Source organism: Molossus molossus, unplaced genomic scaffold (assembly GCF_014108415.1).
Source record: "Molossus molossus isolate mMolMol1 unplaced genomic scaffold, mMolMol1.p scaffold_m16_p_18, whole genome shotgun sequence".
NCBI classification, from domain to species: domain Eukaryota; kingdom Metazoa; phylum Chordata; class Mammalia; order Chiroptera; family Molossidae; genus Molossus; species Molossus molossus.
The window spans coordinates 27773344-27796213 of record NW_023425353.1 but is presented as its reverse complement, the minus strand read 5'-3'; the positions used below and the strand labels follow the sequence as shown (position 1 = coordinate 27796213).

Here is a 22870-nt window from a genome sequence, read left to right as displayed (position 1 = left end):
GACTTACAAGCTATGTGGCTCTGAGCAAGTTTCTTAGCTGCTCTGTGCCTCAATGTTCTTAACCTATAAAATGGGCACAACCATGATGAGCCCTCCTAGGAATGATGAGGAATACAAGTTAATACATGTAACATGCTTAGATCATTGTCTGGCAGATAGTAAGCACGTATTTGTTATTGTCACCATCATCATCATTTTTGGTTTCCGTCAGACCCTGTGCAGGGTTCGGTGACGCACAGATAAATGAGCCTGTCTCTAACTCTGGTGGGGTTCATGATCTAGAGGAAGAGACACACCCTGGGTGTGCCAGACCTTCTGCTGAGCCCTGGGCACAGATCTGAAGGTGAATAGAAAAGGTGGCTCCTGGAGTTAGGCAACAAGGTACTCTACCTTAAAGAAGACTCTGGTACAAGGCAGAGTTGACTACGGCTGAAGAGAGTGATGTGCTGGGGGATGGGGTGGGAGGGTGGTACTTTGGGCCTCCCCTAAATGCCGTTCTTCTTTAAAGCTGCTTCTTGCCAACTGTTTCCCGTGTGGTCCATGGCCCCTTGCCTCTGTGCCTTTGCACATAGCTCCCTCTGGCCCTTCCAACTCACTCCCAGCATCCCCTCCATCAGGAACTTTCCTTGACTGACTCTGATCTGATTTGGCCACCAGGTCTACCTTGAAATTTCTTAAGGGAAGTGCTGCAACTTGTTCACCACAGTATCCCCAGTGCTAGCATACAGTAGGTGCTCAATTAATGTAGGAATGTTAGAAAGGGAATGTGTTTCTGTCAGAATTGTGTTTAGCTACAAATGCCAAAAATCCTGACAATGAGGCTTAAACAAAACGAGGCTTTTTTCTTTTTTTTTCTTTCAAGTAAGAAAGCAGGCAGCTGCGAGCGAGAGCAGTAGCTCAACATGTCTGTGTTTGCTTTGGCTTTTCCTCAAGGTCACAAGATGGCCCCTATAGCTCCTGCCATCACATTCATGTTCAAGGAAAGAAGGAGAGACAAGACACAGCACCAGCCCTGCTGTCAGGAGGAGTGAAACCATTCCTGAATGCCAACAAATTTCTGCTAACTTTTCATTAGCCAAAACTGGGTCACATGGCCAACCCCAGCTACAAGAAAGGCTGGAAAAACGAGTATCTAACTGGAGCTGGAAGAACAAAATTGCAGCTTTGTTAGCAAGGAAGAAGTCCAAGGGTGGTGGGGGGAGAAAGGCTAATGAAGTGGGGGTCAGGAGGGAAAGTTCTGGTCAAGCAACTAGCACAGGCCTTCATAAAGGAGGTGTAATTTGAGCTGTGCCTAGAAGGTCAGGTACAATTTTGACAATAGGAATAATGGCCTAGATGGAAGTCTAGAGGCCTGGTGTATTTGGCATCAGGCAGAAGCTCTCTTTGCCCCATGTATGCTCTGAATCTCTTCCTTCACTCTACCTGAAATTCCACCATTAGAGATTACCTCAGCCAATGAACATGTACTAGATACCTGCTATGTACAGAGTTCTTTTAAAAACATAGATATGCCCTGAAGGCTTATGGTATCAGTCATTCATACCTGAATATTAATCAGTTTTATTGGCTAGTGACTTCCTAATGCTTAGCTGAACTCTGCACTGCAAAATGGGAATTTTTATTCTAGAAAGAGGGTCATAGGAGATGGGGGATGAGCAGGGCTGGGGCTGGATACTGAATGTCCGAGGGTAATAGGAGGCCTGGAGAAGAGGGAACTCACATTTTCTGAGGCCTCTAGGACAGCCACTGCCATCTTTCCTCCCTAAGCCTCTGTCATTGCTATTTCACAATTGTGATTGAGCTTAAAGAAGGAAACTGCCCTACCTAAGGTCATCCCATGCACAGGTGACACAAGTCGGGTTGGACCCTGATCAGTCTAATCCCAAAGCACATGATCTTGCCACTATACAAATACTGTCTTTTTCCTCCCATCCCACTTTGCTGCCTTAATAATAATTGTCTTGCCCTGGCCGGTTTGGCTCAGTGGTTAGAGTGTCAGCCTGCGGTCCAGAGAGACCCGGGTTCGGTCCCCGCTAAGGGCGCGTACCTCAGTTGCAGTTTGTCCCCGGCCCTGGTTGGTCGTGCAGGTGGCAGCCACTCAGTGTGTTCCTTTCATGTCGATGTTTCTCTTTCTCTCTCTCCCTCCCACTCTATCTGAACAAAAAATGGAAAATAATGTCCTCGGGTGAGGATAATAATAATAATAATAATGATAATGATAATTGTCTCAGCTGGCGTTTATTCAACACTTGTTCTGTACCAAGCATCGTTCTAAGTGCTTCACATGTTTTAATTCATGCTATTTTCGCAACAACACTATGCGGTAAGCACTATTATTGTCCCCATTTTACAGACGAGGAACCTGAGGCACAGCAAGAGGTTCAGTAACATGCTCAGCTTCCACAGCTGGACGTGTCAGATAGGATTCAAACCCAGCTGGTCCGGCTGTGAGACAAAGGAAAGATATTGCCTTGCCAACGTCTTGTGTTGGGTTAGAGTAGATTCTCTGTTGAAACAAAAACAATCCAAACTCATAGATACAGAGAACAGATACATGGTTGCGAGAGGTGGAAGTGGGGGGTAGGCAAAATGAATGAAGGACTCAAAAGGTACAAACTTGCTGTTATAAAATAAGTCCTAGGGATCTAATGAACAGCATGGTGGCTGTCATTATATATTTGAAAGTTGCTAAGAGAATAGATCTTAAAAGTCGCATCACAAGAAAAAATATTTTTTAACTGTATGTTGATAGATATTAACTAGATCTATTGTGGAGACCATTTGGCAATGTATACAAATATCAAATTATTATGTTGCATACGTAAAATTAATATGTTATATGCCAGTTGTACTTCAATTTAGAAAAAAGTTTTAAACACACACACACACACACACACACACACACACACACACACACCAGAGTTCTGGGGATCAAAGTCCAAAATCCCAAAATCGGGGCTGAGCTTCCTCCAGTGCATCTGGAGGGGAGTCAATCTCCAGGCCTTCTCCATCTTCTAGAACTGCATGCATTCCTTGCATTCTTTGGCTCCTGGCCTTTTTTTCCATCTTCAAAGCCAGCAGGGTAGCATCTTGCTTTAATCATATTGCCAGTTCTTCTGTCTGTCAAAAATTTTTTTAACAAAATAAAAAAATGTTTTTCAAAGTCTAGAATGTCTAGACCAGTGGTTCTCAATTGGGAGTAATCTTTGCCCGAGGGGACATTCAGCATTCCATTCCAAGGACACCTGACTCCACAATGGCCTTTGAGCAGTTTTGTGCCCCAGACCAATGGAGTACATTAAACAGAATACAGGTTCTGGAGACCCAACTTGTGCAAGTCGTTTCATCTCTTTGTGTCTCAGTTTTCTCCTCTATAAAATGGGGATAATAAAGCTTATTTTGCAGAGTTATTGTAAGGGTCAAATGAGAAAATCTTCTGATAAGTTTGTGTGTGTGTGTGTGTGTGTGTGTCTAGAAACTTCCATTCAAATGTAAGACTAATTAATCCATTTCCTACCTGAGGGGTTTGTGGTCATGCTCAGATGATGTTATAGATACATAGCCCTTTGAAAAACTATTAAGTGCTATACTGATGTAAGGTGACATGTTACTTTTAAAGCAATACAAAATTATTGATTATTTATTATAACAATTGTGATACTGTTAAAAATTTAGAAAATGCAACATAAAAACAAGAAACTAAAAATATGCATATCACCACCCAGAGAGAACCACAATTTATATTTTGATATAGCTCCAACAACTATTGACTGGTGGTTCTGTTTGTTTCTTTGGAGCCCCACCTTTGCCCTCCGACTACCCTAAAAGATTATTTTGAAGCAAGTCCCAGGCAGCATATAATTTTATCATAAATATTTCAGTATTTATCTCTAAATTTAAGGATGCTTTAAATAAATATAACCTCAGTATGAATATCACACCTAAAAAAATAGTAGTGGAGGATGTTCATAATGGGAGAAACTATTCATATATGGGAATAGGAAGCATGTGGGAAATCTCTGTACCTTCCACTCAGTTTTTTTTTTTATCCTCACCCGAGGACATTTTTTCTACTTTTTTGTTCAGATAGAGTGGGAGGGGGAGAGAGAGAGAGAGAAACATCGACGTGAAAGTGACACGTCGAGTGGTTGCCACCCACACAACCCAACCAGGGCCAGGGCCAATCTGCAACTGAGGTACATGCCCTTAGTAGAAACCGAACCCGGGTCTCTCCGGACCGCAGGCCAACGCTCTTAACTGCTGAGCCAAACCGGCCAGGGCACCTTCCACTCAGTTTTACTGTGAACTTAAAACTACTCTAAATACTAAAGTCTATTATGTAAAGTAAATAAATTCTTATATTGTCAAAAGATTCTCATTATAAAAGTTTCCCTAATTGTATTGTTCTTTTTTTGTAAATTGTTTTTCTTATACCTTTTTGAATTGGGTATTTTTCCTTTTCTTATTTATTTGCCAAGCTCTTTCAAATTAAAGATATTAGTGACTTGTTATTGATTATTAATTACTTGTGATATTAATTGTAAGTGATATTAATTACTTGTTATTATTATTCCTACAAGGAAGGCAATGGAGACTTCAGGATCCTCCTCCCTGACTCAAGACCATAGTGAAGTCCACGGAAATACAGAAGATGTAGACTGTATGTTTGCTTTCTCCGATCCTCTGGACAAAGTCACATGGGAGGTGGAGTCCAGCTGTGGGTAGAACAGAAGACCCTGCTTAGCTCATGGGGCACAATGGCTCTAGAGAAGTAGTGATTATACACACATGCACACATACATATGTGCTTGGTCCAGTCTGTCCTCCAGCACCTTCTAGCTGTGGGAACCCTCAGTTGCTCCCCAAATCTCTAGGAGTCTCTGTGGGCTTGGGCGGGCACTAGGGAGGGCCCATAGAAGGTGAGAAGGGACCTGCATAGCCCCAGAATAGGAGATAGAAAAGTTTAGGGGTTAATCAGAGCCCACTTGCCCTGAAATTTAGAGTCCTAAAATGGCAACTATATACAGTCTAGTGGTCTCAGGGCAGGACAGGGGCCTTAGAAGCCCCTCTCTTATCTCCATATTCAGAGAAATGTCTGCCTTGAGACTCCTTGAACCCCTGGGACCTCTGAGAGCCTGGGTCTTTTGCACCATCCATTGGCCTTAAGGGTTTGGGAAGAGTATCCTGGAGAAACCAGCCCGTCCTGGCTCCCTAAGTCCAGACAGATTCCTGAAGAGGCCTTGGTGGTCTCTGGGGTGGGAAGGGTGGGAAACACTCATCCTTGTCTATGTGTTCCTCCCAGACAAAGAGACAAATTCCCACAAGCAAGATGGGAAGGCCGGACTCTTTTCTCAAGAATATAAGAGAGACAAGTCTTCCTCCTCCTCCTCTTCTTCCTCCTCCTCCTCCTCCTCTTCCTCCTCCTCCTCTGCCTCAGGTATAGCAAAGATTTAAATATATATATGTGTGTGTGTGTGTGTGTGTATACACAATCTTATATTATTCAAGAAAGCCTTTACGTGGGAAAACCATCCCCCATAATCTCCCACCTTGATACTTCAGTTCTGTTTTTCCACATTCCCTTCCAGAGCCCGCCTATCTGTACACACAACTTGTACACAGTTATAGCTAATTGTATAGAAACATTTGTCCATGGTTTAAAATTTTTGCTGTTTCTGCCTCTACAGTTTGCCCTGCTATTCTGTAATATCTTTGCAGCTATTCCTCATGCCTACCGAATAATCCCTCAAGTGGCTGCTTCTCATATAAAGTAACATTTAGGTTTCCTAGGGGCACTCTGGTGCCAGAGTCAGTGCATCTGTCCGTTCAAGCAGCCTGCACAGATTCAAATCCTTCCTTGGCCACTAGCTAGCTATGTGTCCTTGGGTAAATTGCTTAACCCTGTATGCCTTGGGTGCCTAATCTCTAAGATGAGGATGGTAACAAAAGTTGTTACCTCATAGGATTCTTGTGAGGATAACATTCTTCACATGTGTCAAGTCTGAGCACCTAGCACAGAGTCAAGACTCAGAAACAAGCTGTTATGGTGAAGATCCACCCCCACCTTACCGCCAACGTATCACATGCGTGAGCATCCTTGCTTAAAAGCTTTTGCTTTTTTTATTTTTATTTTTTATGTTTTTTAATTGAGGGTCACGTTGTCTGATTAAATGGTTATTTACAGTTTACATGATATATCTGTTAGAAATTTTGCTCTGTAAGATTAGGTTTAAGTAAACAAAAAGCTTGCCAGTTGGGTTTGAAATGGTTCTTTAAAACCATGGGCCGTACCCCTCACCACCTCCCGTGTAGCTCTCCATCTTCCCCTCACACTTCGGTGTAGATTGCATACCCTTTTTTCTCCCAAATCTCTGTTGCTTTTTCTTTTTTAATTTTTCATACAAATCATGACCCCACCAAATTGTTTCCCCACCAATAATTTAGTGGGTTTAGAGAAATGAGTGTCTCTATTTGGGTCTTGATTACAAATTGTAACATTATTCTCTAATAAACAGCAGAATGTTCTTTCACTTTTATCCTTTTGATTCAAAATGTAAGGCTGAGTTTATAGCAGCAGCAGCAACATCACAGCTAGCATGTACTGATGCTACTGACTTATGTGCCAGGTACTCTTCTGAGCACTGTAATAACTCATAGCAAACCATTGAGGAAGGTACTATTATTATTACCATTTTACAGATGAGGAAACTGAGGCACAGAGGCTAACTGACCTGCTGTAGGAGGGCTGAGTAACCAACCTGGGATTCCCTGGAAGTCTTTCTGGGACTGGGGAGCCTAAGGATTGGTTCTGGTCTCCTCCTCCTCAATCAGAGCTCCTGATCTGTTGTACATTGTGGGCCAGGGTCTGAGATTTTATTTGATGAAAGCAATCTCAGGCTAAATTTTTAAAAATGCTTGCAAAGCCCTGGCACCCTAGTCTCATGTTCTCATGTTGCAAATGATGAGACTGAGGCTCAAGGCCACAAAATCCATGCTTATTCAGCAGATAGAAGAGAGAATGGTTAGTGGGTCCAGTGGGTTTGTGTGTATCCAATCTCCTCATGGAGCTGATAAGGAAACCACCACGCTTATTAAAAATATACAAACCCACCCACTATGAGGTTTAGCTTTGGAAGAAGGGCTTCCAGGTGCAGAGGGACTCTGTCCCTTTGTTTCTCTTTTCTGGTGGGAGGGGACATTCAGTCTTCTGATTCTGGTTGCCCTTTAGGGGGTGCTGCTCCCACATTAATATCATCCCTCAATTGTGGCCATAAAGGACTTTCTTCCTGTCTTCACAGCACATATGGGATTGGCTGTAGTTAGCAAAATTGAACACTAAGAGAAAGCAACAGGCAAATAAATGCAGAAGCACAGAGGCAGGCTAATATTCAGGATCCTGGTGTCTGATCCACAATGACTGGCCTGTTGCTGAAACTGAGACCATGTCCATTCTTCAGGTTCAGATGGTGACTTCAAGGCCCCAAACCCAGGTGTCTCACTGCAGCCCCAAGTCTTCCTCCACACAAAGGACCCACATCGATGGTCGGCACCCAGCACTGCTCTCCGCACATCTTTTTGTTCTCTCTTTTTTTTTTTTAAAGGGTCAGAGCACAGGATTTTTATTTTATTTTTTTTTATTTTTATTTTTTTGTAATCCTCACCCGAAGACATTTTTCCATTTTTTGCACAGATAGAGTGGGAGGGAGAGAGAGGAACAGAGAGAGAGAGGGAAACATCGATGTGAAAGGGACACATCGAGTGGCTGCCACCCGCATGACCAACCAGGGCCGGGGACAAACTGCAACCGAGGTACATGCCCTTAGCGGGAACTGAACCCGGGTCTCTCCGGACCGCAGGCGGATGCTCTAACCGCTGAGCCAAATCGGCCAGGGCCATCTTTTTGTTCTTAATGTATGCTGTTATTTTTTAATTAAACTTTTTATTGTGAAAGATTACTCATAGGCATTGTACAAAATGCAGAACATATAAAGAAGTAGAGAAAAAATTATCCTTTGCTCTGTCACTCAGACATAACCACTAAGAACATATTTGTATATTTTCCCCAGACCACACTCCTCACAAAAACTAAATTCTGAGAATGAACAACAGAACAAATATATTCCAGGCTTGTTTTAGGCTGAGGTTCTCCTACAGTTTGTGTTTATTCTCTGCAGACAGCAGTGATGAGGACAAGCACCCCAGAAAAACCAGAAAACGTCGGCAGAGCCAGGGGGCTAGACACCCCCACAGGGGCGGCTCACCAGGTAGAAAATAGGCTTTACCATTTCTCCTTTTGGGTGTGTGTGTGTGTGTGTGTTATTTTTCTTTTTTAAAAAAAAATCTTTATTGTTGAATGTATTACAGATGTTCCTCATTTTTCCCCCATCGACCCCCTCCTCCCTACTCCTGCCCTGCTCCCGCCTTTTCCCACACTGTTGTCTGTGTCCATTGATTATGCATATAAGTTCTTTGGTTTATTTCTTCCCACCCCCCCAACCCCTTTCCCTTTGAGGTTTGTCAGTCTAGCAGTGAATTTGTACTTCTTAATCTCTTCAGCTTTTTCACCCATTCCCCCAACCCCCCTCCCACCTGGCAACCAACAAAATGTTCTCTGTATCTATGAGAATGTTTCTGTTGTACCTGTTCATTTTGTTTTTATATTCAATTGTCGATACATATGTATTCATTGTCATTTTGTTTGTTCATATATTTTATCTTTTTCTTCAAAAAGACCCTTCATCATTTCATATAATAACGGTTTGGTGGTGATGAACGCCCTTAATTTTTCTTGTCTGGGAAAATCTTTATATGGCCATCAATTCTAAATGACAGCTTTGAGGATAGAGTAATCTTGGTTCTTGATTTTCATCACTCTGAATATTTCTTGCCACTTCCTTCTGGCCTGCAAAGTTTCTTTTGAGAAATCATCTGACAGTCTTATGGGAACTCCCTTGTAGGTAACGAACTGCTTTTCTCTTGTTGCTTTTAAGATCTTCTCTTTGTCTTGAACCTTTTGCATTTTGATGATGATGTGTCTTGGTGTGGGCCTCTTGGGGATCATCTTGTTTGGGACTCTCTGTGCTTCCTGGACTTGTATGTCTGTTTCCTTCACCAAGTTAGGAAAGTTTTCTGCCATTATTGTTTCAAACAGGTTTTCGATTTCTTTTTTTTTTTTTTTTTATCCTCACCTGAGGACATTTTTCTATTTTTTGTTCAGGTAGAGTGGGAGGGAGAGAGAGGAAGAGAGAGAGAAACATCGATGTGAAAGGGACACATCGAGTGGCTGCCACCCGCACGACCAACCAGGGCCGGGGACAAACTGCAACCGAGGTACATGCCCTTAGCGGGAACCGAACCCTGGTCTCTCGGGACCGCAGGCCGACGCTCTAACCGCTGAGCCAAACGGGCCAGGGCTCGATTTCTTGTTCTCGCTCTTCTCCTTCTGGTACCCCCAAGATGCAAATGTTGGCACGCTTGAAGTTGTCCCAGAGGCTCCTTTCACCATCCTCATTTTTTTGGATTCTTTTTTCTTTTTGCTGTTCTGATTGGGCGTTTTTTGCTTCCTTATATTCCAAATCAATGGTTTGCTTCCTAGATTTACGTACTCTACTATTGAATCTGTGTAAATTATTCTTTATTTCAGTTAGTGCCTCCTTCATTTCTGACTGTGCATCCATCATTTCTGACTGGTCCTTTTTTATGCTCTTGAGGCCCTCACTAAGTTCGCTGAGGTTGTCACTAAGTTCACTGAGCATCCTGATAAGCAGTATTTTGAACTCAGCATCTGTTAGGTTGCTTATCTCCATTTCACTTAGTTCTTTTCCTGGAGATTTGTTCTGTTCTTTCATTTGGGACCTGTTTCTTGGTCTCCTCATTTAGGCTGTCTCCCTGTGTTTGTTTCTGTGTATTACTTAACGAGAGGTATGGGCTAGCTGAGACCAGATGCTGCTTGTTTGAAAGAATTTAGGAAAACCTGAAGCAGGATCCAAGACAGGCCAGTCCTATGGTTAAGCAACTGGCAACAGCTTGGGTGGGCCTGAAAGTTGGGGGGGGTGGGGCCTCAGGGAGTCACCAGGGCGGGGCTACCAGTGGGATCCAGGTTGCTGGAGTCCCAGATATGGCGGCTGTCTGCTGCCTCAGGGAAGGGCTCACCAAAGGAACAAAGGCCTCCGACAGCACATTTGTCCCGGAGAAAGCCCCCTCTCCAGCCCTCGCTCCAGTGCCAAACAGCTCAGTTCTTCCCTGTGTGTCTCTGGTGCCCCTCGAGCTGCCTCCCCTCCAAGCTTAGAGGGAGAGAGTCCGATAAGTCCGTGCGCGGGCTCTTTAAGGAGCTGCCGTGGTTCCAGCCGCTTCAGCCTCCCTGAGCTTTAGTTCCCGTTAGTTTTTCCAGCCAGAAGTTATGGGGACTTCTCCTTCTGGCACTGGAATCCTGAGCCGGGCACCTGGTGTGGGACGGGGACCCCTCAGTCCTCAGGGAGGACCTTCCCAGCTGAGGTGTCCTCCTGATTTTTATCCGCCACATGTGGGTGTGGGACCAGCCCGTCTGCCTCCGCCCCTCCTACCAGTCTCAATGTGGCTGCTTCTTTAATTCCGTAATTTTAGGACTTCCATTCAGCTTGATTTCAGGCAGTTTTGAATGATGGTTGTTCTGTGGTTTAGTTGTAACTTTGATGTGGTTGTGGGAGGACACGATACTACATTTACCTACACCACCATCTTGACCGGAAGTCACCATTTCCCCTTTTTCCACTCAGCTCACTGTTGAGTTTCTCACTGGGACTGAGCATGTCTTGTGAAGATGTTCCTCACAGCATTGTTTACAATAGGGCAACAATGGGAAACAACCTGATGTCCAACAACTGCAAAACAGGTCAATGATGCTACACCCTGTCCTGGTTTGAGCTCTGTTTGTATCTCTCTGAAGTGAAAAAGAAAGATGTTAAATCATATAATCAGTTTTTCTTTTATTTATTTATTTTTTGCAGTTTTTATTAATTAATTTATTTTTATAACAGATGTTTCTCCTTTTTCCCCCAGACAACCTCCTCCCTATCCTGCCCCACCCAAGCATTGTTATCTATGTCCATTGGTTACACACACATGCATATAAGTTCTTTGGTTTATCTCATCCCTCTCTCCTCCCCCTCCTCTGAAGTTAGTCTGTCTGAACTGTACTCCTTTCTGTCTCTGGGTCTATTTTGTTCATTCAGCTTTTTCTGATCATTACATTCCACAAATAAGTGAGAGCATGTGGTATTTATCTTTCTCTGATTGTCTTACTTCACTTAGCATAATACTCTCCAGGTCCCTCCATGTTGTCTCAAAGGATAAAATATCTTTCTTTCTTACAGCTGCATAGTATTCTATTGTGTATATGTACCACAGCTTTGTTATCCACTCATCTATTGATGGACACTTGGGCTGTTTCCAGATCTTAGCTATTGTAAATAGTGCTGCTATGAACACAGGGGTACATATATTCTTTCTGATTGGTGTTTCAGGCTTCTTAGGGTATATTCCTAGAAGTGGGATCAGTGGGTCAAATGACAGTTCAACTCTTAATTTATTGAAGAAACACCATATTGATTTCCGTAGTGGCCACACCATTCTGCATTCCCACCAGCAGTGTACTAGAGTCCCTTTTTCTCCACACCCTTGCCAGAACTTCTTGTTTGATGATTTGTTGATAGAAGCCATTCTGGCAGGTGTGAGGTGATACCTCATAGTCGGTTTAATTTGCATCTCTCTGATAATTAGTGACACTGAACATTTTTTTTTATGTCTCTTGGCCATTTGTATGTCCTGTTTGGAGAGATGTCTATTTAGGTCGTCCGCCCATTTTTTAATTGGATTCTTTGTCTTCCTTTTGTTGAATCGTGTGAATACTCATATAATCAATTTTGATCTCATATATACTTTGTAAAAATTCACACATACATGGCTATAAACAAGACTGGAAGGAAAAATATTCAAATGTTAATTGTGGTTATCTCTGAACAGTCAAATTGTGGGTGATTTTTATTTTCTTTTTTTTTTTAACTATTCTATAAATAGTTTACAATGAGCATGTTTTATTTTTAACAACAGAAAGAACATTTTTTCAAAAAGAAAAGATAAATTTCAGCCCAAATGGATCATGGGAAGAAAAGAACATGTGGGAAAGAGCCTGGATTAATGCTTAGTACAAATACTGGCACACATGAGGTGTTTAATAAATGCTGCCCATGAAGCTCAGTTTAGTTCTGAGTTCCATTTCTGGAGATAAAAATGATTAGGATTGCAGGGTTTGGTGACAGATCTGGGTTTAAACCCTGGACTTGTCACTTATTGACTATGTGAACTTCAGGAAATAATATAACTTTGTGAGCTTTCAGTTTCCTTATCTGTAAAATGGGGGAGGGAGAGGGACTAACACCTCCTTCATAGGATTTCCATGAGGATCAAATGAAATATTAAATATAAAGTGCTTCATAGAGTGTTGTACATAGTAAGTGCTCAATAAATAGCACTGTTATTGACTTTGAAGGAGGCCTATGTCCTCTCAGAGCCCCAATTCTTTCTTAGTAAACTGAATATGGTCACTTCTGGGTGTGTGTGTGGTGGTGGTGGTGGGGCAGTACAACAAAGTAAAGGGAAAGCACTTGTAAGGCTGTCTTGCTTCTTGAAGATCTCCCCGCTTACCCCTAGCACAAGAGCTGTGTGACTTTTTAAGGCTTCATGCAGGTAGCAGATGGAAGCTGCCCTGGGATGTCACTCCTGGGGAGAGCTGACTAATGGGGTTTGTCTCCACCCAGGTGCTGAGCATGGGGAGCCTTACCTTTTAAAGGATGAACTTCAACTCTATGGAGGTAATTGGTTGTCCAGTGACTTTGGAAAAAGCAGAATTAGACAAAGGACATGAGGGCCTAGGGGTTTGTTGGGCAGAAACGAGATCATAAGTGTGTTTCATGTGCTAAAAAGTCATGGGCAAATGCAGGAAATGTGGCAAAGTCAGTGGTTATAATGTTGGCAGATTGGGATGGGGGCAAGCATTCTGCACCATGGTGAGACTGTCCTGGGTTCTCTTCTGAACTATAACCTTGACTTGACCAGTTCTCCAACCTTTCTGGGCCTCAGCTTCCCAGTCAGCAAAATGAGATATGATCAGTACCCTCTCTCTTGGAATACTTGGCTGTGTAAGGCTGCAAGAGAAAATTAAGGACCTGATCTCTACAACACTCATATTATGTAATAACTGTCTCCAAGCATAGTGGTTATTACAGCAACAGCAAGATCTAAACAAGGTGGCCCTTTGCTTCTTAGCACTCTAATGAAATGGGGGAATTTTAGGAATGAACTAGTTTTCCAAAAAGCCTGACTAATGCACATGTCCAGATAAGAAAACCTGTTTAACTTTGTTTAATCGAACATTTTCATAATCTACTCAGTCTCCTAACTCCAAGAAAAACACTGAGAAACACTTATGTATATATTCAAATAAATGTAAGTGAAATATTTTGATGTTCCACAGCAAGATATTACCAATGGCTGCTTCTGGGTGGTAGCAGTGAGGGTAATCTTTATGCTGTTCATTTGCTTATCTGAATTTAAAAAATTTTTTTCTTTTACAAAAACAAGTATTTTTTTGTTTAGAAAAATGCTTTTAATTACTCAAGTATGAAAGAAAGATTTCACTGGGTGTGAAATGAGAGAGAGAAACTGATGTTTACATATATTTTTAAATCTTTTTTCTCATCATAAACGTAATTCATATTTACTGCAGTTAACGTACTGTCACGTATTTGTGAATTATTTTCTCCCCATACTCCCATCCCAAGGCATTGGAAGTCCTTAGTAAATTATACTGTTGGAGTCACATTCTTGGTATATTCTCTGTACCCTTGGTACTGGTCACTCTTTAGTCAGTTGAGCCTGCTGAATGTTTATTGCAATATGCTGAGTGCCCCCTTCTGGTGTTCGTGTCCTAGGGCTGACCTAAAAGACAGGAAGTATGCAGGAGTGAGGGCTCCTAGTGGTGGTGATGGTAGTGGGGGTGGTGACAAGGGGTCCTACCTGCCTTTGAGGGAAGGTGATGGGCTAGGAGAGATCTCATCAGAAACTAGAACAGGTACCAAGAACAAGAAGGTGAATTGGGTGGAAAGGCAACCCCAAACCAGATTAATGGTGGGGCTGCAACTCAGGGCAAGTATGTAGGGCTCAAGTCACCCAGACAAAGGGCTTGACACTCAGGGTGGAGGGGTGGGGCTACCATGTACAACCCAGCATGGCTCCTAAGTAAAACATCAGGGCCTGATGGTGCTGGGGCCTTATAGCTAGGTGTCATCACCTGGATCTAGATTGTCATTAACAAGCACAGGTTGCCAACTGGTGACCCAAGTGTATGCAGATATGTTTTATCTGGTTCACAGAGTGTTCTTACTTTTTTATTTTCCTTACAAACCCTTGTGTTGAGGGCTGACTTTCAATAGATCACAGCAAAGGAGTTGTTTTGCTATGTGTGAAACTCACAGGGTGCTTTTTAAAATTATTATTAATACATGTCATCAATTCTACAACTTATTTTTTTTGCATTTGGACATATTTGAAATCAGAGTCCATCATAAAATCACTGGTAACTTATAATGATAATTGGCAGTGGTTTTCCTTACAGAATAACATATAAAAAATATCGTATCTCACAAACTCTCTGATTTGCCAAAATACAAGTTGCCAACCTGTTTATAAATCAAGAAGTTGATGTAGAAACCTGGATTTCTGGTTTCTCCTGGGAAATTGGAAGACCTGTAACAGTGGCCAGGCATTCTTACAGCATCTTTAGTGTCTGGCGATTGCCCCTTTAGATGGAATAGGAACCTCCAGCTTGCTCTGGTACCCACGCAGCCCACTCAGATCAAATGAAGAGTCTCTGAGTGAGATACATCTTCCCAGAGGATAATAGATCTGTGATCACTGATTTTCCTTCTGTGCAGGTGCCCCTGGGGAGGTGGTGCCCTTTGGAGAATCAGGTGAGTGCCCAGTTTTGGGAGAGGGTTTGCTGGTGCTGGTGTTGAATGAGGTCTGAGCATTGCCAGCTATTATCAGGGTTCATGGCTGTGAGACGGGGATTCCAAGTCTACTTGGGGGCCTGGGGTTTTGATCTGAGCTCAGCAAGCTGTCAGGGCTGGCTGTGGAGATTAGAAAGGGGGTCTGGAAAAGAGGTAAAGAAATTATAACCAGCGATAGATAGATAGATAGATAGATAGATAGATAGATAGATAGATAGATAGATAGATAGATAGATAGACAGACAGGACAATTTGCTGGGAGAATTTTTATAGGACACCTATAGCCTCCCCCAGGGAGCAGGCAGCTGTTAAGGACCTAGGCTGGCCTGGGCACTAATGCTGAGTTTCTAATTTCCAGAACTCCGAAGGAGAGGCTCAAACTCATCAACCGGTAAGTACTCAAGTTCCAAGAGGAGAGTAGATGATGGCCTGAATCCCAGGGGGGTGAGATGGGATCAAAGCCCTCCTGGGATGGTGGGTCAGTCCCAGTAGGGGTGCCATCACCAGCCAGAGAGTCAACGTGATTCAGGAAGGGGACCTCCAAGCTCGGGGGGTAATGAAAGACAGCACAGATGCAGGCCCGTGGAGGGAGGAGGGGCCAGTGGGGGTCCCAAGAACAGCCATCCCCACCTTCACAGCTTGACCCTGACAGTTTCTGCAGGAAATGTCCTCTGACTCTGGGAAAAGGACTCAGGAGAGTCATTTTCAGTGAGCTGGGGAAGAGAAAGTTCTACCTGCTGTCCTTCATCAAAGTTAAACATTAATTTCTTGTTCCTAAGGAGAAATAGAGGCCTCTCTGTTAAGAAGACTGAATATAAAGAAAGATGGTAAGGAAATTAATGTTCCAAAGCTGCTTCCGTCTGTCTGGTCCAGATTTTTATGGGTAGAAAGTCAGCTGGTGACCTAGAACAACAGTGATCACAGCCCACCCTGGTTACGTGCCCTGCAGTTTGTAAACTCCCAGCTTAGAATCACCTCAATTAGGTGGTGCAATGATCCCATTTTGCAGATGTGGAAACTGAGGCTCACAGATGGGCAGTTGTCTTATAACTAACTAATGAGTGGCATGACCTGAGCTTGAAACGTGGACTTAAATTAAACTCTTTCTGCTACACATGGATGATAAATGCCCTCCAGTCCTTATGGGTAGGATGGGGAGCTAGAAATGGCAAGTCTGAGGAAGCTGTGAGTTTAGGTTAGACTAGACTCTAGAGAGGGGTGATGAGAACCAGACATACCTCCTCCATTCCAGGCCTGGAATCTGTGGGAGCTTCATGGAAGAGGATAAGGGTGGGAAGGGGCCCATTATTTTTTATTAAATAGACAGTTGTTCTAGAAACATTTTGAGTTGTTGCAAAAGCCCACCTTCAGGGAGTGGAAATCTAGGTCCATGCTCCCTGCTCTGCCTCTGTCCAGTAAGATAACCAGGGCATGCTGTTTAATTTTCCTGGGCTAGAAAACAAGCCTTGTCAGACTAAAACTGGAATTCCCTAAGTGCAGAACATGCCTGAGTTGCTTCAGGACATGCATTATACCCCAAAGTGAGTCCCCTTCCCACTCTCTTTCTTAGAACATGGTCACAGTTCAGGGACACCATGGCTCTAATGTTGCCCTGATCCTTGTTCATTGTCCTTCAGACACAAAAAGCAGTCTCTCCCTGTGTGCAAACTTTCTGCAGGCAGGGGGCTGGCTAGAACTTCACCATCTTGCCTCATATGCTGTGTGTGTGTGTGTGTGTGTGTGTGTGTGTGTGTGTGTGTTCTACACTCAGCAAAATCTGGCAATTGGGTCATTTTAAACTGTCTGTTGAAAGAACTACTGCTCTACGAAATAAAGTATTACCATTGCCTCATGCTTGTTTTGACATTTGAAAAAATTTCTTTTTTCTTTATTAATTTTTAGAGAGAGAAGGGAGAGGGAGCGAGAGACAGAAACATCAATGAGAGAGAACATCGATTGGCCGCCTCCTGCATGCCCCCCACTAGGGATCAGGCCCACAACCTGGGCATGTGCCCTGACAGAGAACTAAACTGGTGACCTCTTGGTGCATGGGTTGACGCTTAACCATTGAGCCACGCTGGCCAGTCTATTTTTGACATTTTTGATGAAACAATAACTACAGTTCTTATAAATAAAAAATACTGCTGTTTTGCTATTTTCTTTAGAGGAACAGAGCTTTGATTATATTTGGTAACACTTATGTTTAAGTCTAAGATGCCCCTGACTTTCTGAATGAAATTTAAGTGTTTATTTTTTAAGTTGAGATATTATTAACATACAACATTATATCAGTTTCAAATGTACAACATAATGATTTGATATTTGTAAATATTGTGATGTGGTCATCACAATAAATCTAGCTAACATCTGTCACCAAACATAGTTACAAATTCGTGTGTCTATGTGTACATGGGATGAGAACTTTTCATTAAGACAGGGATTCTAGTTTTCCATTTACTGTTGAAACATAAATTTTCCTTTTAATGTAAATCTATTTAAAGTAAAAAGGAATCTGTTTAAAGAAAAATCTTAAGTAAATATTAGTATAGATGGTCCTTGGATTAGCATGAAATTGTGAAGATAGTAAGCAGTGGTACATAGAAAGAGCAAAAACCACACATGATGTGTGGATGGCTGAAATTTGAGAAAAATCAGACAAGAATGATCCTCCAGGTCTCTTCAGGCTCAAACATAACCCTGGAGTCCTTCTGCCTTGTTCTATTCAGCTTCCAAAACTTCTAGTTCCCAGCAGCCCCTGCACTCAACTGGTTGAACCAACCCTTCACTACACTGGTCTGTGCCTTGGTCCCACCTCATGCTGTGCCTCCCAAGTAGCATGTGCAGGCACACACACATACATGTCCTTCCCTCTCATTCAAGTTCTATTGCCTTGACAATCTTTAAGGTTCAGCTCAAACTCTCATTCTTCCATGAAGCCCTCCTGGACTTTTTATGACAGGTTAGCAACCGCATACTATTCCACAGCATGGGTATATTATAATGTACTTACTATTCCCCACGTGATAGACATTTATGTTGTTTCTGATTTTTAGCTCTTTCAAAGTAAGCTATCCTACCCATCCAGTCCTCTACTTCATCTTGTATTTTGTTGGTCTCTTTCTCAAACACTTGTATTTTCTAAATATTCTTAAGAAAACTGAAAATAGCATTCAGGAAGAACTTCTCTGTTAAGAACTTGTTTTGTATTTCTGAAAGACTGGGTGAGGAAGACGGAGGAAAAAGAGTTCAGTAATCAACCTCGCCCTAGGTTTTCACATTTCTGAAGAGACCTAAGCCTGATGCTTTCTTAAATCTTAAGTCCGTTTCTGCATAATATACTTTTTCCCCTAAAGGCTAACCTGATTTCGGAGCCAAAAATGTTCTAGAAATACTCATTTTTATTTTTCTCCAGGAAAACAAGCCCAGAAATACCCTTCTCCCCTTCTGTTCATTTGCCTTCGAAATGTTCCTTGCCAGCAGTGATATGAAGTATCACACTGCCTTTTGCCATTTACAAAGCACTTTCCCATACAAGACTCTCTCTGGACCGCAGGCCGACGCTCTACCGCTGAGCCAAACTGGCCAGGGCCCATACAAGACTCTCAAAGGCATAGATATTGCTCTCCTCAATATACCAGTGAGAACTCTGAGACTCAGAGGGGTCAGGACACTTGTCCAAAGCTTCACAGCACATCAGTGGCTAAATTGGACTAAATTAAGACACATTCCTGGCAGCCTCAACACCCATTCAGGAAGCCTGCTTCATTCCAGGGAACAGTCTTTGAATTGTCTTTTCTGTTTCCTTTTTCTTTCTTCTTGAAAATCTTTGTTTACATCTCTTCTAATCACAGCCCCTTGAGTGGGTCGAAGCCCCTGTGTTCTCTCCCCCTGATGACTCACACAGTGCCTGGCAAGGTGCAGGGGAGCCTCTTTCACAGACCACCCCTGAATCCCTGCCCAAGGCACAGCACAGCCTCTCAGCCCCTCTGTTCATCCCTGTTAACTACATTCTGTTAATATTCCAAGCTTACAATCCCCCTTCTAGGCACTGGTCCCACAGAATGCACGGAGGTTCATGTGTAGAGATGTTGGGTACAACATCGGTGGTAACAGCAGATACCTGACATCAATAAATTCATCAGTGGGGGATTAGTTAATAAACTATTGTAGCTTTAGCCTGGCGGATGTAGCTAAGTGGATTGAGAGTCATCCAATGAAATGAGAGGTCCTGGTTCAATTCCCCGTCAAGGGACATGCTCCTGTTGCAGGCTCGATTCCCAGTAGGGGGCGTGCAGGAGGCAGCCAATTGATGTTTCTCATGTCCATGTTTCTCTCTCTCTCCCCCTTTCTCTCTCTAAAAAAATCAATAAAAACATATTTAAAAATAAATTAAAAATAAATAAACTAGAGTAACTTCATCCCATGGAACACTATACAACCACCAAAAAGAACAGGGCAGATTTATATATGCTCTGAGATGGAAAGATGGCCCTGATCTATCAATGAGATAGATCAATGAGAGGAAAAAAAGCAAATTATAGAGCAGCAGGTATACATATTGGTCCTGCTTTTTAATTTTGTTTTTTTTTAATCCTCACCCGAGGACAGTTTTGCATTTATCTTCAGATAGAGCAGGAGGGAGAGAGGGAGGAAGAGAGAGAGAGAGAGAAACATCGACGTGAGAGAGACACATTGACTGGTTGCCACCCACACGACCCTAACTGGGGCCGGGGACAAACTGCAACCGAGGTACATGCCCTTAGAGGGAACCAAACCCGAGACTCTCTGGTCCGCAGGATGATGCTCTAACCACTGAGCAAAACCAGCCAGGGCTTAATTTTTTTATAATGAGCATGTACATATATGTGCCTGGAAAGATTATGCCAATCACCACTCAATTTTAAGGAGAAGGATTAGCGGAGGAGAACGGGGCAATGTGAAACTTTTAAACTTGATACATTTGCATGTTTTACAATTGTATTTAATATTCATTCCACAAATTAAGTATCCAGAGCTCTGCATGCCCAGAGCTGCTTTGCTTTAGTCGGCGGCAAAATCTCCACCCACCATCCTACTGAGGGGGACAGAGAATAAACACAGAAATGAAAATATCACCAGTTGAGTGGTGATAAGTGTTAGAAAAATAATAATGTGAGATAAAGCCTGGAAAGGGTGGGGTTTGGGGTCCTGTTTTGGTTGGGCTGATTAGGAGAAGCATCTCTCAACAAAAGCTCTATTTCAGTGGAGACAGGAATATTTTTAGTAATTAAAAAAGAGGGAGAAAGAAGCAAATAGTAAATTCCCCATCTCCTCTACCTTTACAGATGAGTTTTTCCACTTCGTCCTCCTCTGCTTTGCAATCGGGGCCTTGCTGGTGTGTTATCACTATTACGCAGGTCAGTGGGGGGCTGTGGGAATGGACTGGGGGACTGGGGGTTCAGACCTGCAGGCTAACCATTCTCTCCCTGGCTGCCCTTGCAGACTGGTTCATGTCCCTTGGGGTTGGCCTGCTCACCTTCGCCTCCCTGGAGACCGTTGGCATCTACTTTGGTCTAGGTAAGCACCCTCCTGTCCCCCACCAAGACTCTTAGAGGGCGGTGGCTGAACCAGCCACGGATGCTTGCCAAGGGCCAGAAAGCCGCGACCTAAACACTTTTTAAAGATTTCCTTATGCTCGTGTTTTCTTCCTGACCGCTTTCAAGGTCAATGTGAGGTCTTTGGCAAAACTCTGTGGAAAAAACGGGCAGCTCTGTAAAAATGCAACAAAAACAGTTGAAAGTGGCAAACAAACAGAATTAGGCAGATACTGAAAACAAGTTAGTTAATGGGGTTGGGTACTGCATTCTCCATTTCCTGGCACTGTTATTGCCGTCTGTGGCTGTTGTTTTTAATAATAACTCTAGTACTATTCTCTAAGTGTAATCTGCTGCCTGAAATTCCACCATTAGAGCCTTGTTTGTGTGGGTTAAGCCTTGGTCCAAGTGTGGGCGGGAGGAGGTCTGACCCTGGGTCTCTTGAAGAACATAAAGCTCAGTCACCTTTCTCTTCTTGTCTGGGCAGTGTACCGGATCCACAGTGTCCTGCGCGGCTTCATCCCCCTCTTTCAGAAGCTCAGGCAGATGGGTAACTTTTACATTCTTCCTAAGTTCACTTTCTCTCTCCCGATCAGGGTCTTCTGTTGCCAATGAGGCTTAGTATACAGGAAAGAGCACAGGACCTGGAGTTGGGGCCTGGGTTCATTTCCTGCCTCTTCCAATTTACCAGCTCTGGGGCCTGGGAGCTTCTTTAGCCTCAGTTTTCTCAACTGAAAAACGGGTGTAGTAATACCTACTGCCTAAGGGTGTTGTGAAAATCATGTGAGGAATGGACGCAGAAGTGCCTGAGTGACACACTGTAGAAAAGTGAAGCGAATCTGGGTTCTGTCATAGAACTTTACATTTCCCCAAACTATCTTCTTCGTAATTTTATTTGCCTGATAGCACTCGGAGTGGGGGTGGGTTTCACTTATTTTGCACTTATCTGATGAAACTGAGGCTCAGAGAGGTAAAGCAACTTGCCCAGGGTCACACAGCTAAAGTGGTTGGGCTGAGATAAAGGAGAGTCTTTTCTGACCATTAGCTCTGTACCTACAATTAAGTCTCAAAACTCATAGGTCAGGGGACTGTGTGGCTCTGGGTTGGGGCTTTCCATCTCCTTTAAGCCATTTAGTTCATAAAGGGGAAATTAGTTCCACTGGCTGTGGATCATTGAGAACTGTGGCTTACTCTAGCTATGATGGGTATTTAGGCATCTGGGGTGATGGTGGAAATAAGACCTGGCTGACTTCAGAATCCCATGCCATCTTCTGGGCTTTTTCTTCCAGGGTTCAGGAAGACTGACTGAGGCCAGTGCCAGGCCGGCAGCCAGGCCAGGCCCCGGTATGACCACTATGGCATCCCCTGAGCACAGAGTGACGTTCTGGGAGACACGTGAGCAGGCCAGGCTGGAGCAATAGAGAGAGCCCCTTTCCTTCCATATTGTCTGAACATTAGTACCAGCCCTGGCAGAGGTATCATCTTGGCATGCAATCCAGCTGCCAGGATGGAAGGCAGAGGGAGGATGCAGAAACTGAGCCCTTTGTGGTGCCTGGATCAGCAAGAAGATTCTGGGACATCAGGAAGCAGTAGGAGACTCCTGGGCCCTGAAGCTGTCTGGATTTCTGGTTTCTCTCAAATCCCCAGGCTATCCTGGTGTACTTTCAGTTCCTACAGAGCCATCTCAGGACAGACAGACAGTCCACTGTCCTGAGACAGGAAACTACCATGTCAGGTCCCTTGGATGAACCCGATGTGGGTGAGATATGGGGGACTAAACCACAGCATCTGTGCTCCATCACCTAGTGCCAGCTCTGCAGCCCTGGACTCTGTCAAAATTCAAATAAATGTTTTCTTCCTTGTATTAAAAAGAGTCAGTGAAATATTCCTTTAGGTTTCTTGAGTATAAGAATACATTTGGGGTCTTCTTTGACCCCGTCTGTCAGGAAGGGCACCTTGTCCTATTGCGTAAAGGATAAAAGGTACTAAATACAAAGTAAAACCTCTCATTTTAGGTTCAAGACATCAATTGAACAGGTTTGGAATGGGAGACAGGGTTTTGTAAACATTTTTATAAAAAAGATCTGGGGGATGCCCTGGCTGGTTTGGCTCAGCGATTAGAGCGTCTGCCCTTGGACCAATGAGTTGTGGGTTCAATTCTGGTCAGGGGCATGCACCTCGATTTCGGTTCGCCCCGGCTACTTTACAGGGCTAGGCCACACCAAAAGCATGTATTCTGTTCTAGATTCATAG

General features: G+C 43.4%; 1 protein-coding gene across 3 annotated transcripts in view; it reads left to right on the top strand.

The window, feature by feature from the left end:
- Positions 1 to 22473, top strand: part of TMEM40 (transmembrane protein 40) — a 34216-nt gene extending 11743 nt beyond the window's left edge. Inside the window, exons 2-12 of one of the 3 annotated variants that reach the window (XM_036266910.1) lie at positions 4581 to 4660; positions 5303 to 5437; positions 8175 to 8264; positions 12795 to 12848; positions 14970 to 15005; positions 15403 to 15435; positions 15824 to 15871; positions 20369 to 20440; positions 20526 to 20600; positions 21105 to 21167; positions 21907 to 22473. In XM_036266910.1, the coding sequence (XP_036122803.1) occupies positions 4581 to 4660; positions 5303 to 5437; positions 8175 to 8264; positions 12795 to 12848; positions 14970 to 15005; positions 15403 to 15435; positions 15824 to 15871; positions 20369 to 20440; positions 20526 to 20600; positions 21105 to 21167; positions 21907 to 21926 (706 nt within the window). In that variant the 3' untranslated portion in view covers positions 21927 to 22473. The remainder of the gene's footprint in view (positions 1 to 4580; positions 4661 to 5302; positions 5438 to 8174; positions 8265 to 12794; positions 12849 to 14969; positions 15006 to 15402; positions 15436 to 15823; positions 15872 to 20368; positions 20441 to 20525; positions 20601 to 21104; positions 21168 to 21906) is intronic. The other 2 variants (XM_036266911.1, XM_036266912.1) reach the window with 2 other exon arrangements.
- The last annotated feature ends 397 nt before the right edge of the window (positions 22474 to 22870 follow it).